This window comes from Lipotes vexillifer, unplaced genomic scaffold (genome assembly GCF_000442215.2).
Source record: "Lipotes vexillifer unplaced genomic scaffold, Lipotes_vexillifer_v1.1 scaffold505, whole genome shotgun sequence".
NCBI lineage: Eukaryota > Metazoa > Chordata > Mammalia > Artiodactyla > Lipotidae > Lipotes > Lipotes vexillifer.
In genome coordinates, this window is record NW_006785581.1 from 3423458 (window position 1) to 3441942 (window position 18485).

Consider the following 18485-nt stretch of genomic DNA (forward strand, 5'->3'; position numbering starts at 1 on the left):
AAAGAAAGAGAAGGTTATAAAAATAAAAATATTTTATCTTAAACATTCATATTAAGTTCGAGCTTCTTGCAATTAGGATGGCATGATATTTTAATAAAAGATTTTGAAACAAGCCACACAAATATGTGGAAAAATAAAAAACATGACTCCAGGGCTTCCCTGGTGGTGCAGTGGTTGAGAGTCCGCCTGCCGATGCAGGGGACACGGATTCGTGCCCCGGTCCGGGAGCATCCCACATGCCGTGGAGCGGCTGGGCCCATGAGCCATGGCCTCTGAGCCTGCGCGTCTGGAGCCTGTGCTCTGCATCGGGAGAGGCCACAACAGTGAGAGGCCCGCATACTGCAAAAAAAACAAAACAAAACACGACTCCAACCTACACAAGAAAAATCACTAACAGTATATATTGCATAGGATATTTTAAAGCTAGACAAGATAGATGGCATATTTCATAAAATGATTTCAATCTATCCCCTGTGTAAAAATTAGAAGACATATGCTCATATATAACACACAGTTTGCAAAAATATGCGTCTTCCCAGTAGGGAACGGATATCTGTGCTACTGTTGTGTTGTACTTATAAAGTTTAAAGTTCTCCGTTGAGAGTAAAGCAATAGATTTTTTAAAGTTGCATATCAAACTGAGAGTATATCTTGAACTTTTCCCATGAAATTTCTCCCATTTAATCCATTCTTTGTAGTTTTATACATGAATACTGATAAAAAGTAATAGCATTGACTTTTTATCCCTAACAGTATTTGTAATTTCCACTCTAGGACTTATAAAATCCATTTTGTTTGCCTTATGAGATTTAAAAAAATTTATTTCAATGTAAATCAACTGAAGGCCTGTATCATGGGCCAAGATGTTAGCTAGGTAGGGAAATATCAACATATTTTACATCACTGATAAACTATTTCAATAAAACATAAATAAATGTTTTCACTTATTACATTGCTTTATGCATTTCTTCAGCACAATTACATGTCTTCATGCTGCTTTCTGTATCATTTTTCTCACTTGCTTCTAACACTATCACTTGCCATCTTTAAGTGCCCTTTCAAAGCTATTTAGGGATAAGAATGTCTTGGTCACCCTTGGAAATTTATTCTACTTTAATCTAGTGTCTCTTCCCACATTATTTATTTCAAAATTCCTGATAATCTCCATCCTCTATTGAAGGTTTGTCCCACTTTTCAGAATAAGTGCGTTTATATTATTTCCATGAGTGGGGGGTGAGGGGTGAGGGGTGAGGAGAGGCTAACCTATAGATGAGGAAAAAAATAATTTTATTGCTCATTTTAAACATATATGTATATATTCATATATATACACACACACATATATATTTACATTTAGAAAAAGGCACAGTTCATATTGAAGACAATGTTGAAGGTTTACAACACTGAAAAACGTAGTAACCCAGGAATTCTTAATATAAAGTCTTCAAAACTGTGATAACTTAAAAAGGAAAACAATACTATGTTTTCTTTAAATTTGGCTTGACTTTTCCTTTTTATGTCATTATGTTTCAAGAATGTATTTAGACATTTTTCACCCCGTTAGGTGAGGCATTCGCTTCCTTCACCTCACATCAGGGAGGTTATCATTGAGTCAGTTGCACTATGGTTTCCTAAGACAAATATGTTTAGGTTGAGACCAAGGCAAGAAAATTCTTGGATGAAAAGATTTTCTGACAAATTTTTATAAGTGACTGATTGGAATACATAAGTATAAATTTGATAAAACATAAAAATCAAATGGAAATTGTTACAAATGCTGAAAAAAATTTAAATGAAAACACTACTTTGCTGCCTCTTCAGAAATCTTTTGTATTACTTCTCTTTTGTCACCCAAAGAATACTCAGCACAACTCATAGATGCTAAGGGAGAAAATACATATTTCTCCTAGTATTATCCTTTTGGATTTTGCTAAAAAGGAAAGAGGATCTGATATAAGGCAGAATTTAAAATTAAAAATACCTGGAAGAAAGGGGCATGAAAGGGAGTAATTTGAATGATTATGTTCTCCCAAAGCTTCTGGAAGCCTCCTTATTCTCCCAAACTGGGTTTAACATTGTCCCTTAATCAACAAAAATATTGTCTTTACACTTTGCTTTTTATAATGTCAATATTGAATAATGTGACAAGAATATTTATATAGAAAGGAGACTATGAGCTTTTGAAAATCTAGGTGTTAAACTTTTTGAACTCTTATACCCTGAAGATATTGAAATTAACATTTATTGGCTGATGATATTTTGATCATGAAAAATTATCAGGGATGTTTGATTTTACTTAAATTTTATAGGTTCAGAAACTAAGAGTTCTTTGTTGGGCCTGTAGTAACACTCAGATCTATCTGGTTAAATTTTGAAAATTTTTATTATCAGAATGATTGCTCAAATTCATCAGTAACCTGTTCTGTATGTTTTGTTGTTCTCGTTGCTGTATATCTAAGCAGTAAGATAGGCCTTTTTATAATACTGTTTCTCCTTAAAATGAGGAATGGCTCTTTTCCCTTTCTTCTGGGAAGCCTAAGGAGGAATATGGAGCTAACTGCAGTACCCAACTGAACTAAAATAAAAAGGTTGGAGTTCAGCGCCAGCAAACTTTTCCATCTGTTTTCTTCCCTTCTTCATTATTTGCTCCGCTACTACAACCAAAGAACTGATGCAGTTTCTAGCTGTTTTAGAGCAAATAACCATTTCCAGATGAAAGCAATAATAAGTACAAAATGCATTTTTTCAGTTATATCTAAAATTACCCACATCGCTTTGCTATTATCCATCCACAGGTAGTTTCTATTTTTTGGGGGGGGGGGGGGGGGAGGCTGGGCTGGGTGTGTTGGTACATTGCTCACCATCTTAAACATGGTATCCAAGAGAGGACTAGAATACCTGTGCCACAGGATCATTGGATAGAAATGCTTGTGAAACTGATGAACATTGAAACGACAACAACAAAAAAGTATGATCATTTTCACCTACACTCCACGGAAAGTAGTAACCTGAGGCGATTAGGACACTCAACAAGAGGTCACATGTCTATTAGAGGTGAAGCAGACACTTGAGCATCTGTCTGCTTCATGGGGAGACTTTTCGTCTCAGAATACATACCCTAATAAACAACAGTTGGAGAAAATTGTCTATGACATTCAACATAATACTGAGCTGAGGCTGAGAGAAGGAAGGGTGGAACTGTATTTCCTTTTGTAAAGCGAAAACAGCCGTGAAATACAGTCTCTTCTAAAGTCTGATATTTAAAGGGAGTTGTAAAGAATCAAATTGTTCAATTTGAAAGAAGAGTGGCCGAAGTTACTGGCAAGCTCATGCCTCCGAGTCTGCAAAATCACTGGCCAGGAAAGCAGAACTTTCCCAACACCCAATTTTAATATTGTGCTAAAGCCACTGACTCTGTTAAAACCTCCGAGTTAAATATGATCCCCTCCCCACCCCTCTCCCCCGCCCTTTAGGTTAGTGTTTGGGGGACCGGGAGGGGGCCGGAGCTTGGCCCCAACCTCGGAATTGCTGCCAAGGGCTTGTAATACAATCTCTCCCCGTTTGAAGGGTAAATCAGTGTCAATTGCTTTTGCTGTCCACCAGAAAAAGTAAGCATTTTACTTCCGCTCGGTCTATGTGGACTGATGAAATGTAGGAAATCTGTTTCTGGCAGGGGGAAAAAATCGTTTTCCCAAACAGCACCGAGAGGAGCCATCAGAGAAGTATGAAGAGGGGCAGCGCGGCTGGAGCTGCTGCCGCTGCCGCCGGGCTGGTGGGGTGCGGAGAGCGGCTGCCGCAGGACCCGCGCCGTGAGGGGGCCGGCCCCGAGACGCTGCAGGAGCCGAGCCGGGAGCCCCGGTGCCCCTGAGAGCCGCCAGCAGCCCAGCTCCGGACGCGGGGGTGAGCAGGCTCTGCAGCCCGGTGTGCGGAGCCCCGGCCTCTGCTGCACGGCTGGCGGCAGGGGAGGGGGCCCGTCGTTGCCAGTAACGTCGGGCACGCGGCTGGGAAGGGTGGAGAGCCTCGGACAGCCGGATGGGCTCTGGCGCTCGGTGTGTGGTCACTGCAGTGGGTGACTCTCTGACTCCCTGGAAGCGACCATGTGTTCCTCATCCCTATTGTGGAACAGTCCAGATGACCGCCGCAACGAAGAAACCCGCTGGGGCGGCTCAGCCAACCGGGGACAGGAGTGAGGATTGCTCATTAGCACAACGATTGTAAAGACACACATATGCATTCGTGCAGAAGGGTCTCTGTCTGCATGCTCAGCGTTGTCCCTTATTGAGGAGAGGAAAGCGGAGGGGGGATGGTCTTAATGGATTGATCCTTATTGCTTTACTTGAATCAAGGAGGCTGGGGGGGGGGGAAAGAGCGCGACACGCGTGATTTGGGGTGATGCTGTCTTCCACTGATGAGTATGACAGAGTCGAGCTTTTGCTACGTGAATAAACAAACGCTAGGCTAGCCTATGAATCAACCCCCTTTGGGGCGATTTTTTTTGCCTGGTATTGTTCTTCTCGTCCAAAGAGCAAGGTTTTGGAAACTGAAATTATTTGGGGAGCACAGGAGCCAACTTGGCTTTGGAGGCATTAACTATTCTGGCAAGATTAAATTCTATCAGCCTAATAAATTGCCATTAGCCTAGTCCAGACATCCGAAGTTTCTACTGTCATCAATAGAGGGGAAGCAAAAGCAGGGGTTAACAGATTCTGTTTTCTACCTTTCAGTACAATTGGGGTGCGTGTGGGGGGCGGGGGGATTGTCCACTTTCCTCCAGTTAACCTTTTTGGAAATCAAAGCCTTTCCTCTCTCCCACCTTCTTCATGTTCATCCTCTTACAGTCAAGAGTTTGCAAAACTTTACTGTCTCTCTTGTAAACTCCTCCCTCTCCCCAAGCACCCTCTCCTACAAAGCTAGATCAGCTATGGGAGATCTTATGCCCAGGAAATAAGATCTGCATGTGCACAGGAACACCCATTAGGCCTCCTAGTGCTAAATAAAGGCTCAGACAGGTCGGAGGTGCCAGCCAGGCAGAGGAAATCCACCTTTTCTCCTCACCTATCCCCTGAGATTCACAGAGACAAGGCCGAGGAGGCCTCTGCTCACTGGTTTTCTTCCCCAACATCTTAGCGGTGTGGACGCTGATTGACTCCAGCTGGATCTGGTTTGCCCAGCCTGTCTTTGAAATTGATCAATGAGTTCCTTCTCGAGGAATGCTCCCCCCTAACTGTGGAGGAGGAGGTGGTGACTGTGGCAGTCCTCTCCAGCATGGGCATCTTGGTTCTCAGTGCCTAAGACAAGGTAAGGGACAGATATCTGAGGCATGGGACAGGCAGCCTTTGCAATGCACCTTGCAGCTTTAGTACATGGCTCCCTGAGTGGGCTCTGAAAGGGAAAGGTAGCTTGCATTTCAGCCTGTGTGCTACTGAACTTGGGGCTTAGTTCTTTATTTTAGTGTTACACACCATACTTTTGTGATGTCGACTGTGCTTTGCTGGGAAATAAACTCACAAGGCAAAATTTATTTCATCTGGTGCAAAAGGTACTGTGATTGCCACTGAGTGTCCTAGTATCTTGGTAAGAAATTTTAGTTAAACTTGCAGGTATGGAAGAATGTCAGGTCTTATATTAATCCTAAGTATGTTATGCATAATTTTAGAATTTTGCTTCAAGCCTGCAAGCCTGCTTTATATTTATAGACTTCGGGAGCCTTTGGAAGGCCAAAGTTACCTTGGTTGAAACCAAGTAATGAGGCTCTAACAGTTTGTTTGCAGAGGGAGTTGTTAAAACTGGAGCTGATGTTAAGGTAATTTTGGTATCTTTGTGGTTTTGATATGGTGGCACAGAGATCCCGCTGTTTCTTTTCATTTCTCCTGGACGACTATCAAGACTTTCCACTCAGTGTTTTCTGACTAGAGAAAAGAATTGGAGTAAAGGTAGAAAATATCTCCTGGCAAAAAGAGTAAGATGCTTGTGTAATTTTTCTGTCCTAAATGTTTTCAGAGTCAAAGCAACTGAGTTTTTGCTAATGCTCTCCCCTTACGTGAGAGTACATATATATTCAACAGAATGTAGAACTCTGCTAGCTCTCAACTACACTATAGTTACGTAAAACAGAAATCTTTTTATTGCAAACAGCACACACGTGGACACACACACAGCAACATCTTCTTATGAATTAAGATTTACTTAATCAACTTAGGTTAAATTTTGATGTAAGTCCTCAAACATCCTAATCAATTAATGACTTTCAGATGATTTTCTATTCAAATTAAGTTTGAAATTAATCTGGTAGGGGTCCAGAAACCTGAGCTAAATTGTTTGGAGGAATACTTTAGTATAATTAAAAACAAAAAAACTTAAAAATCTCTAATGCCAAGAAAATATAAGAAATTAGTTCCCACTCAGTCTTAATATTTTGGTCATGATTTGAGAAGGAATTATTATTGTAGGTATACCATCATTTGGTTCAAGACAAATCATCATGGGGCTGCAAGATAAGAAAAAGATTCCTGGAAGAGAGTTAGCATTCCTTGAGTTTGGTCACCAGGAGGGCTGAGTAGGGTACTTTTAATGACTGACTAACTAGACTTGTTACTTTGGCCAAAACGTCTTAGGCTTCCAGACCCTTATGAATAACCAGAAATTTGGCTGGTAAATCTTCTAAGGTCCATTTGAGTTTAAAGATTTTATTATATAATTAGAAAAACTAGTAACGAGTGTCATTTTGCCTTTACACTTGGCGCTTTTTAATTTCGGACAAGTTGCTCCCCTTAGCCAGAAGCGAAGGTCCATTTACAAGATCTAGAATTACCTTTCTGATTACATTTTGGACTTTTATTTTCTGTTAAGATTCTTAGGTTAAGATTTTACATTCATGACATTGGTTGAGAATATATAGCTTTGTAGATATATTATTGGCCAGCCAAAGTGAATCACATAGGTGTAAAGAACTCAGAATGGTGAAAGAGCCATCTAGAGCTATCCTTGGTTGTTAATTCTTTGAGTCTAGCTTGAAAGATAGCATTTTCTCCTTCCAGATTATGGAAGGGTGTTTGGCTTAAGGTGTTTTTATTTTTTTAATTGTAGAAGACAGTGTTATTGGCCTATAAACTTTGTTTTCTTAGTTGTTTCACACCCATAGCACACAAAACTGACTAGACAGGGGAGGTCGATGCTCTAAATCAGAACAAAGGTGGCCTTTAGTGAAGGGACCCTTGGCTGTGGGTTCATTAGCACTCTGTTTTAAATGGCCACAGTTAGGTGTCTTTGTGGGGGGAAGGGTTGTGGTGACATCCTTTCACATTTATTTTGAGAGGCATGGCATTCCCCTTTCTTAATAACTTATGAGTCTTTGATGCCAAAATGAAGTATAATATGTTACCAAAATTTGTTTTTAAAAACATGTAAACTACCCATCTTGGAGTTCAGCATTTCACTCATTATCCTGGGAGTTTCATCCCTCTCAATATGAAGAAAACTTGGGATTTTCCATTATTTATGGTTTTATTTCATCAATTCTTTATCTTTTCATTTCTCCCCCTGGCCTTTGTCTTTTCTCAGTTATCTAGAGTTCTACAAAATATTCCTATTTTTGTTACAGAATTTCTTTTCTTTTTAAAATAAGTCAGTGGAAGCTTTATTTTTGCATATTTCCTATGGTGATGATTTCAATTTAGCTAGTGTTTGTTGAATATAAAATATATGCCAAATACTGACACAAATATTTCATCTTCACACGTATATGTGAGGTGTTAACCTCCATTATACATACTGGAGAACTCAAGTACAAAGAGAAAAAGTCATATAACTAGGATAGAACAACTACTAAATGGCCAGGTAGTAGAACCAGTATTTGACCCCAGGACTTCTGATTCCAGCTCTAATATTCTATTAATCATGCTTCTTAGCAGAATTTCATATCAAAACAGTAGTGATATAATGTTTATCATTTTATTCTTATTTTTCTGTCTTTCCAATTTATTTTCCATGCAATATTGTGATACTTTTTTTTATAATATGGCAACAAAGACTAGAGATAAACCAGAAACCATCTTGGTCATAATCGAAGCACACCTCTAGGTGGTGAAAAAGAATACTTTTTCCTCAGAGTCAAAACTATGTCTTCAACTGGGATTCTGGAACAACAGACTAAACAGACTCTTTAAACATGTGATATTTTACTTATGGAGTCATTAATTTTTTCTTCTTCCCCTGGGCTGGTTCAAGTCTCATCATATTCATAATGGTTATTCCAGAATCACTTCTATGGAAAGAAAGAAAAAAATACACACACACACACACATTCTTTGAAGAATTCTGTATTAAGTTTCTGCATGTTTTTCCCTTTAAGTTTTATTTTTCTGAATTCCAAATCCTGAGGGTTGAGTTATCCATTTTTAGATAGACCCATAAAGCTTGGAGAGGCCATAGTCTGAAGAAGTCATAGAAGCATTTGAATCCTTACTCCTTTTTTCAAAGCGATTGGCTTTGCTTAGTAATTACTGAAGTTACTTATCAAGCTTTTTAAATATTTAGGTTGTATGAATTTTAATAGTAACATCTTTCAGTATTTAGATATGTTATACAAAAAAAGGAGTTTTTCTTTCTCCAAAACCTATTTTTTTCCTTCAAGTCAGTGTATCATTTCATTTCCTGTCTTAAAAGCTACCCCTTGGTATCTCTGGTGGTTTTCGAAAATGTTTGAATGAATTCAAAAGATCAGAAATGACCTTTTTCTTGTAATTTGTTCTTTGTGATCTAATTCAACTCATTCAGATGGATTAAACATTTGTTGAAAATTATAAAAGGTTTATAATCCTGTAGTGATCTTTTTATCTGGGTAATATAAATTTATTTGACCTTTGTTCACCGCAATTTAATCATTTCATTTGGAAACTGTTTCAACATGGGGTAATTCACACTCCGAATTTTGATCCGGCTAGCTGGGTCCATTTTCATCTTTTCTATTCATATCTCAGCTATATTTAAATCCAAGACCACCATGTAATGACTTTCAGCTAAACCATAGAGTCATGCCAAGTTTGATGGTGATTTGAAATGTGAAAAAAGGATCAGAAGAATTTGGATCAAAATCCTAATTTTTTTCAAAAGGGACTTAAACAGAAGAGTCCCTTAAACAACAGAAGAGTCCCTATCTATGACAGTGACTTAGGTGTCTACATATTTGGCATATGTTTCATTGTTTAACTTCTGTCAGATGCTAATTACCCACTAAGCCTTCTTTCTCCTACCTTTGCCTCCTGGGAAAATATAACTCTGTTCTTTCTTTTTTTTCACTTTACATATAATTTTGATTATATACAAAGCAGCGTAACAAACATTGCTTAGTTATTCTTATTGTTTTAACTTAATGATCATCTGTAAATATTAGAAGATAGTTTAAATTACATTTCTGGCAAAATACAGGACAGACTACATGAGAAATAAATGTGCCACTGTCAAGGAAAATAAAAACTTCACTGTTTAGAAGCATTGAGGGGACAGATTGTGTCCCTCTGGCTCACTGAAACTGTTACATGCCATTAGGCTTACTGTAAACTATCCCTTGATGAATTCTTTGCTGGACAATGAGCTTACGAATCTGAGGTGTCTTCTTGCTCTTACAAAGCAAAATAGGACTCTGATGCTTAAATGGAAGTTGCAGAGAACATAATAGGATGTAGGTAAAGTTACTGAACTACCACATCTCACTTTCAGGAAAGTAGCGGGAGATATTGTGTCTTGAGAAGAAAGGCATTTTAGAGGTAACCCTTTTAAGATTTCAATTAGTTATTTAAATGTATGAATCATGTGCTTAAATGTATTATTACTTAAATGTTTGTTTCTGAGGCTAGCTAGCCTGTAGGAATCCTAACCAACTACTGGGAAATGTTTTGTTTTCCTGGGGTTGGTCCTATTTTTTAAAGAACTAGGGCAAAAAAATGTTTTAGCCTTCGGGTTTAGTCACAGGGTTTGGAGAATCTTTAGGACTTTATATGAATAATGTCATGATTAACTGCAAAAGAAAAAAGACAATTGTGATCTTCTGGTCCCTGTAGTGACACTTTAGTAGCATATGACAAGGTATATTAAAATATTTCACATTTTCACTAGTTATTACTTTAGATGACTAGATATACAGAGATTTATAGAAGGTGTTTTCAAAGAAAAGTTACAGTAATTTTTTTCTGCAAAAATTACTTCAAAGCATAATTTCTCTGGAAATTAAATTGTCTGTGCTTTTAAATTATATATTTATGACACTTTTTAGGTGTTTAATCATGCTCCCAGCAGTCTTTTCTAATGCTACAGCAAAATGTTTGTGAGACTGTCACATTTTACAGTTTTCTGAACACCAATGTCTTATTTTGTTTAAAAGCTGTCTTTAAAAGACAAAAATTAACCTAGGCTAAGAGAATTAGAGTTTGAGATTAATTGGAAAAGAATGCTATGTAACGTTTCAAGTGATAAAACTGACAAGGGTATATACAACTTATACTGGTAAACTTAAAATACCATTAGTAATTAATAAATATAGCTAAAAACCCCATTATATCATATAAATCTTACTTTTTGTCATTTGCAAACATTTTCATTTTCATTTCATTCAGTCATAACGCGTTTGGTTATTTTATAGTCACTGTTTGCATACAGTATGGAGTTCTACACATAAACTTATGAGTTTATTACCTTCCTGCTCCAATATTACATCTGTAGTCTTAGGTCCTATAAATAATGCATACAATAGTACTACATTTAAGGCCAAGTACATATTCATACATCTTTTCTGCAACCCACAGAGAAGACTGTGTTACTCATAGGTTAGTGAAATCATCCCTTAATGTGTAGATATAAGATATGTAATATAATTACTTCTTTGCTAAACATGAATACAAACAAACCCTAGTATGCAAAACATACAAAGTGAGAAGGTACAAAGTATGACAGAAGAAAACCTGTGATGATATTTATTAGAATTACGGTGTAATTCCTGGGTTATAACGTGGGTTCCTGATGACACTATTTTGTAAAATGTGTCATTCTGAAAACAGTAATGGTCTTAGAGTAAAGACCCAAGTTCAAGCCTGACTCTGCCGTGATCTAGCTATATGATCTTGGTTGAGTGACACTTCCTCTTTGGTTTTGTTTTCATTAACTGTAAAATAAGAGAAGTGTAGTAGGGACTCTAAAAGGACACACTCCCCCATGTCCCACCCAATTCTCTAAAGTATAAGTGCATGATTACTTGGCCATCTGCAAAGAACCAAGGGCTGTGCTTAATCTCATAGGTAATAGTTTTAAGAGTAACGGTCATGTTTATAAGAAATTTTGCAAATACTGTCATTGCTAGTATTCAGTCCTAAAATTCTGTGGAAATTGATGGCTTCAAAAATTAACCCAAACAATGGGAGTTTACAATTTGGATACCCAAATTTTAATCAACCACTTTTTATTGGTTTTGAATAAGTAGAATTTCTTTCCTTAGAAACTGTCGTTTTTCCAAATATGATGTTTTACACAAGCAGAGAGCTTACTGTTTGATTTTTCTATTTGACCTTTGACAGCTGCTGCTTCCTACCAAGTAGTTGGTCAAAAGTGACAGGGCCAGTACAAGTAAAGCAAACAGTGTTTCATGGGGGTTTAATAATTAATAACCTGACTTGCATCCAAACTTCCATAGATCCTGTTCCTTACTGTGTCATTGGCAGTGAGATTTTAACAAGAGAAGTCTGTATAAAAAGCAATTGCTCTTTTGTTTCCAAAACAGGTATTACAAGTGGATAAATAATGTGCACTGCTGTGAGCCCAAAGGTACGCAGTGGACCTGGCCTCTCTGATATGCATCAGTATAGCCAGTGGCTGGCCAGCAGACATGAAGCTAATTTGCTACCGATGAAAGAAGATCTGGCCTTGTGGTTAACCAATCTGTTAGGTAAGGTTATAAGATCTCATTTTGTCATCAAAGATAACAGGTTTATTCTCCCTGATCATGTAGTGTCCTTCTCCTAAGCATATGACACCACTTTAGAAAGAAAGACTTTCATTATTTGCATTTTGCTTCTGGGAGACCTGAAGCATATAGAGAATTTAAATGAATTTCCCAATGTCTCTCACATTAACTGTGCTTAGTAATTCCAATATCATGCATTGTACCTGTGTGGTCAAATTGCTCATTTCATCTACACCCTTGCTGATCTGATTTATTTTTACTTTTCTTTCACGCAACTGACCAGTTTGGCCTATTCTTTTGACACTGCACACGGGCCACAGTCTGTGAAATCTGGCTTCTAAAGCTAGATTTCTTTGCCCTGCTTTTATAGCACACCTTCTAAAACTGCTGAATACCCAGACTCTGGAACAATAACATCTATCCTTTGTCCAAATGAGCTGACTGGAGTCATCCAACCTTGAACTAAAATTTTTCTTTTCATTACACTTTTGTTTTTAAGTATTCTTCCAAAAGGATGATCTTAGAGAAAAATGCTACCTCATTCTAAGGCTCCCTCTTTTCTTGTTTCTGTTGTGCTGGCATATTCAGAGTATACAGTTTCAACCATGTGCAAAGTGGAATCATACATTCAAAGGATCATCATATAAAGCAATGCTTTTTCACTAGTAATTTTTCACAGAGAACAAAATTGTTTTAAGACCTGAAAAAAGGATCCTTATAGAGTTTATAAGATTTGAATATTGAGTAAACATAGAATTTGCATGGTGCTTTATCATTTACAGAAAGGATTTCACCAATATTATTTTATTATTGAAAGGATTCCTTCAAGGTAAGTGTTGTTATCGTCACTTTCTAGCTGCTGAAACTGAAGAATTTAGTGAAGAGCATGGTGCATCTGGAATTTTAGCAAGGTTTGACAAGGTTATAGCACATTTTAGCAAGATTTTTCTTTTTGCTCACCATGGCTCTGGATTTTTACATTGCTTTTGCATTTTTTAAGCCTTTATCCTAGAGTTAGATCTTTCCTTTTTCCTTACTGTGTGCACATGCTTTTGACAATTCTATGTAGTCTAACCAGGGCTACCGCATATGGAAATGCAGGCGGTGCTCTTTGCAAGGGAACCCAGTTAAAGGATAAGAGAAGAAATGCAGAAGGCATCCTTCACATCCATCACTCCCCAGAAAGACCCTTCACTGTGCTATGGAGTGATATCCACCAGAAGGAAGGGCTACCTTTCATTTATACAAGGGAAGAGCGTTTTTGTTTATCTCCATTATATAGAGGATGTCAATTTAGCCTAAACAGATGGGTTTCCTCCCTCTTTTGTGTGTTCACTAATTATTGTTATATTAGTATTTTATTAACTTTGAGCTGTTTTCAGATATGGGCTGTCACAGCAAGGCAGTATAGAAGTTAAGGCACAGACTTGGAATAAACTGCCTGTGTTTGAACACCAGATGTGCCACTTAACTAGCAATATGATCTTGGGCAAGTTATTTAATCTCTGTTCTTTAGTTTCCTCATCTATGAAGTGGTAATGACAGTAGGGTTGCTGTGAGATTAAATCATTAAAATATGTATACTACTTAGTGCCTGAAATATTATAACTCTATATGTGGTGGTGTTATTCCATTTATATAGTTCAGTGATATGATTAATTTGATTTGGTGGGTAAGTTCATTCATTTATTCAATAAATATTTGGGTGTACATCAGCATAATAATTATTTGAATAAAATGGACTCTGGAATCAGAATGCTTGAATTCAAATCTCAGTTCCATCACTTACTAGCTCTGTGATACTGGGCAAGTATCTGAATGCACTGTGCCTGGGTTTCGTCATCTGTGAAATACATATAATACTAGTACCAACCTCATGGGATTGTTGGAGTGTCAAGTAAGATCATCAGCTTTAGAACAAGGTCTGGCACATAGTAATCAACTAGCTATAGTAAATATACTAGCTATTGTGTTTATTGTGTTTCAGCACAGTCTGCTAAGTGCTAGAGGGTAGAGTGGTGACTAAGAATAGACAGAGTGCCTGTTCTTATAGAGCTTGGAGTAGATTGAACAAGAAATTAATATAAATAAGTGACTGAATAAATAATTCATTAATTGGACTTGGTATACACACTAAAAGATATAGGTTGCAATAAGAATGTAAAAACAAGGAGGTGGGAATGGGGCAAATGATCAGAGGGCTTGGGGAAATCCTTTTTAAGGGGTCTTATATTTAAAACTGAGATCTGAAGAATAATTAATAGCTAGCCAGACAAAGTGTGGGGAAAAAAGCCTGTGTGGAAAGAATGGCATGTGTGGGATAGGAAGGAGTTTGGTGCCTTAGAAGAACTGAACAAAGGCTAGTGTCAACAGTGTAGATCAAGAGGGGGAGACTTTCATGAGATTTGTTGGGACTAGAGCATATACTGCTTTGAATACCATGTTGAGGAGCTTATAATTTATTGCATGCTCAACGAGGAGTCCCTGAGATGTTCCAGGCAGGGGGAAATCATGATTATGAGTATAGCCTGATTACACAGGTGTGTTCCAAGGTCCCATGACTTGTCATCAAAAGCATTTTATTTGGTGAATGTGATCATTTACAAAGTAGCTTGAGCAGTGTGAGCAGCCCCAAGACAGCCTCAAAGAATAGAGAGTCAGTGTATGTGTAATGGAAATATCCTTGGACTAAAAGTCAGGAGACCTGGCTCCTAACTGGTGTCAGGAGACCTGGCTTCTGATTCTGGCTCTCTCACTTGGTAAACTTGCCCAAAGTCACTCAGCTATCTTTTCTGGGCTCAGTGTCCTCAACCATAAAATGAAGGGGTTGGAGTAGATGATCTCTAATGTCCATTCCAGTTCCAAAAGTCTAAGTTTCCAAGAAATCCATCTCTTGAGACCCAGTTTGAAATCATCAATATGTATAAACAAGGAGAAAACAGTTTACGTAAATGAATAATCTTTCTTTTAAAGAATAAAAAGGCTAATGTTCTTAATGCCAGTTATTGGTAACACAGAAGCAACTGATGGCTTGTGAAATTTTCTCAGAAAAGAAATCTTAAAAGAATCTCAAAAAAAAAAAAAAAAAAAAATTCAAATATAGAAAAAGAATCTCAAAAAAAAAAAAAAAAAAGAATCTCAAAATATAGTAAAGTGCCACTTTCTGTTAACTTGAATTCATAAAAGTAGGTAGATGATAGATTTCAAGTAAATATCCTCATGGTAACTTGGAAAGTAGACCAATAGCTTGAGGTTATTTAAAGTGGTAAAACATTCAGAGGTAAGAAAATATGTTAGGTACTAGAATGGTGATAATAAGGAAGAGCGAAAAAATGTATGGCTATGTGACAAGATGTTTTTACTGCACATAATAGATACATTTAGTATTCATGTATTTTAGAAATGGAGTCATTAAAGTAAATTTTAAAATTCTTACTGGTCATTTTGTTGCCTCAGAAATATTTGCAAATTTATATTATACAGCTCTATTTCAATTCTCCATTTTTATCTACTTGAAGGTTAGAGATATCTTGAAGGTAGTTTCAAAGTTGATCTGGTCTCTAGATAAAGTATCTGAATTTTTTGGTGAGGTGGAAATTCACATACTAAATTAAAGCTTTTAACTAGACTTTGCCATTGTAGTGTGGACCTTACTTGTGGAAAGATTTCCTATTTCTTTCTAGCAATACTTGACTAAAATGTAACTTTTTTTCCTTTCAAAAAAAGTAGTAATGATATTCTAAATTCAGGTATTTCTGATCCTACATATAAAATGTCAATTGAAAGGTGGAATTTTTTAAAGAACGCTCACTTTGCATTCAGGTTTTTTGGTGGATAAAAATTACTTGATAGAGAAGAAAATTATTTCATTGGTTCATAGACCAATATTCACATTCTTGCCAAATATGAAGGCATAATACTGTAATTTTCAAGTACTATATGCTTACTTAATCAGTAACAATAATAGCGCTTTAGATTCCTCAGTATAAAATTAAAGCAGCAATAGCAAATTTGCAATAGCAAATTTTTAGACTAACTAAAATTTATATATTAGAATATAAAAACTATTTTATAAGTTAACTACTTGAGTTAAATAAATTGTCATGATGCTTGGGATTTGTTTATGTGGTAGCATACCAGTCTGATTCATGAGAAAATCATCCTGTGATATTTACTGACTACTTACATATCTTTGTAGTCCAAGTATGTTTTCTATTGATAATAGTTGACACTATGGAGTTTTATGACCAACACTCAGAAAAGACAGCAAAAGAAACCTGAATCGAGAGAATCTTGCCTCTAAAACATTTCTCTGGCCATTGTCCCCTGCTATACATTAAATACACACATTTAATTTTTATTTTAGGCTTTCTGTATTGTTATTTTTGTTCATGAGCTAGCTATTGCCCATTTGTTAATTAACTATGTCCTTAGGACATATTTGAACATCAAATGATTATACAAATAAGTCTTGGAGAAAAACTTGTTACTTTGAATAAACAGCATGTAATTAACAGTCCCAGATTATAGCAACTACCCATCATTCAGATAGATGAGGCACATTCTACAGATTTCATGATTGTTGAAGGACTATTGAAGACTGTTGTTGGTTTAATTTTGAAATGAATGTACTAACATAGATGTTCTCAGATTGTTTATTTATTTTGTGTTTCTTTAATCATTTGAAAATGACCTTTATCTTCAATTAGTATTTGTTTAATAACACTGCATGAATCACATGGGAGTATAATTTTGAGAAAAGATTGTAGCTGTTAAGCATCACAGAAATTGATATTGTTCTTAAGGATTTTAGATCGTTAAGATGTAGGCATATGTGTTTGGATATATGCAGGGAATTTGAATAAATCAAAAAATGTATTACAAATCAAGTTAAGCTAAATTGATTTTACTAATATTTAGAAATGCATTATGACAGTTGATGTTATGATGATTGTCCCTTTCTCTGACTTTCGTACATGCACATAAAGGAAAATTCAGTTGTTATATGCGTAGTATGATCAATATGTAATGTTTTCCTTATTTCAGTTATTTCTGAAAAAACCTATTTTTACCATTAGAAAGTTAAGCACCTATTTACTGGAGTTGCTGCTGTCTAATGAGTTTGGAACAGCTCTCTTTTCTTTTTTCTTAAAGTGCTTTTACTGGATACTTGTCCTGCAGACTTCTCATATTCTTGATGTAGTCAATAAAAATTTCTTAGGAAAGGTGGTGTCTTATGCTAGTTCAGAAGTTTAAAGAATCAAGTCTATGTTCACAAAATGACACCTTTCAGAGCAGTTACACCCTAATGTTTTTTTACCCAACTTTTCCAACAGAACCGACTTTGTCTTTTCTTGATACAAATGCAGGGTAGACTCTGAATCAGTGTGGAGCAGGTGCTGATCTAGGGTTTCTGGATATAATCAATCATTTCCTATCTCACAACCTTTATATTTCAGTCTTAAAACACTGACTAATTTGAGTTAAGATAGCAGATGAGTTGCTTTGAGTTCTCTAATTGGAGAAATAGACTGTGATTGAGAGGTACAGTGGAGATTGGAGTAGAGTTTGATCATATCTAGATCACCCTTATAGATAAAATATACTAGTTTTCTTATGCAATGAATCAGGCTACATAACACAGCATGCCTGAATGCTATTCTCGGTCATTCTCCAATCATCAGCAAGGTGGCTTGCTATTCATTTTTCAGCACCACTGTCTTCAGCCCTACACTGTTTTGTTTTTTTCTGAAGGAGTTTCTAGAGAGAAAAAATCTGTAGATTTTCTGAAAAGAAAAAGACAACTGCATTAGAGAGAATGCATTGTTATAGAAAATAGTCATTTGTGTATCCAGCAAATATTGATTTAACTAACCAAGAGTGGTGGCTAAAAACATAGACTCTAAACCTAGACTTCTTGGGTTAAAGAGCCAGGTTCACTGTGTGAGCTTAAGCAAGTTATTTAACCTAAATACATCAATTTCATCATCTGTAAAATGGATATAATAGAAGCACTCACTTCGCAGTTTTGTAAAAATATTAAAAACATGAATACATGTAAAGTGCTTGGCATATAGTAAGAACTCATATGTTAAATATCATTATTAGATGTTGTCATATCTTTAGGAAACTGAGTGTAGTACTGCTAACTTACTAGGAGGAAAACAGTCTTTCCTAGCAAAATAGAAGATAAAATGGATAATCTTTATGGAAATTATGGCAAGCCTACATTTCTGGGAGGAATACACTTGTATGTACAAGTATGTGTGTTGATTTTAGTTACCTGACAAAATATTTCAGGTACATGATTATTTCATAACATTGTGTCCTCATATTTTAAGAGGGAATGACTAATCACAATATTTAACCAAACCACCTGATCTCTGTCTACTGGCAAATCATGACTGAATTGATGATGTGAAGATCTAAGTTCACAATTATGAACCCAGGAAGTTAAGATATTCTTTCTAGACTTGGCTATTTTGGGTTGACCTTCAAGTCAATAATAAAGACAACCCAGTATGGGTCGGCATTC

General features: G+C 36.5%; 1 protein-coding gene across 3 annotated transcripts in view; it reads left to right on the forward strand.

Moving 5' to 3' along the window:
* The first annotated feature begins 3614 nt into the window (after nucleotides 1-3614).
* The window catches only part of GAS2 (growth arrest specific 2), a 123252-nt gene continuing 108381 nt past the window's right edge, over nucleotides 3615-18485 (forward strand). Inside the window, exons 1-2 of one of the 3 annotated variants that reach the window (XM_007457638.1) lie at nucleotides 3615-3900; nucleotides 11768-11932. In XM_007457638.1, coding sequence (XP_007457700.1) covers nucleotides 11788-11932 — 145 coding nt within the window. In that variant the 5' untranslated portion in view covers nucleotides 3615-3900; nucleotides 11768-11787. Of the gene's footprint in view, nucleotides 3901-5064; nucleotides 5299-11721; nucleotides 11933-18485 lie in introns of those variants that run through there. The other 2 variants (XM_007457639.1, XM_007457640.1) reach the window with 2 other exon arrangements.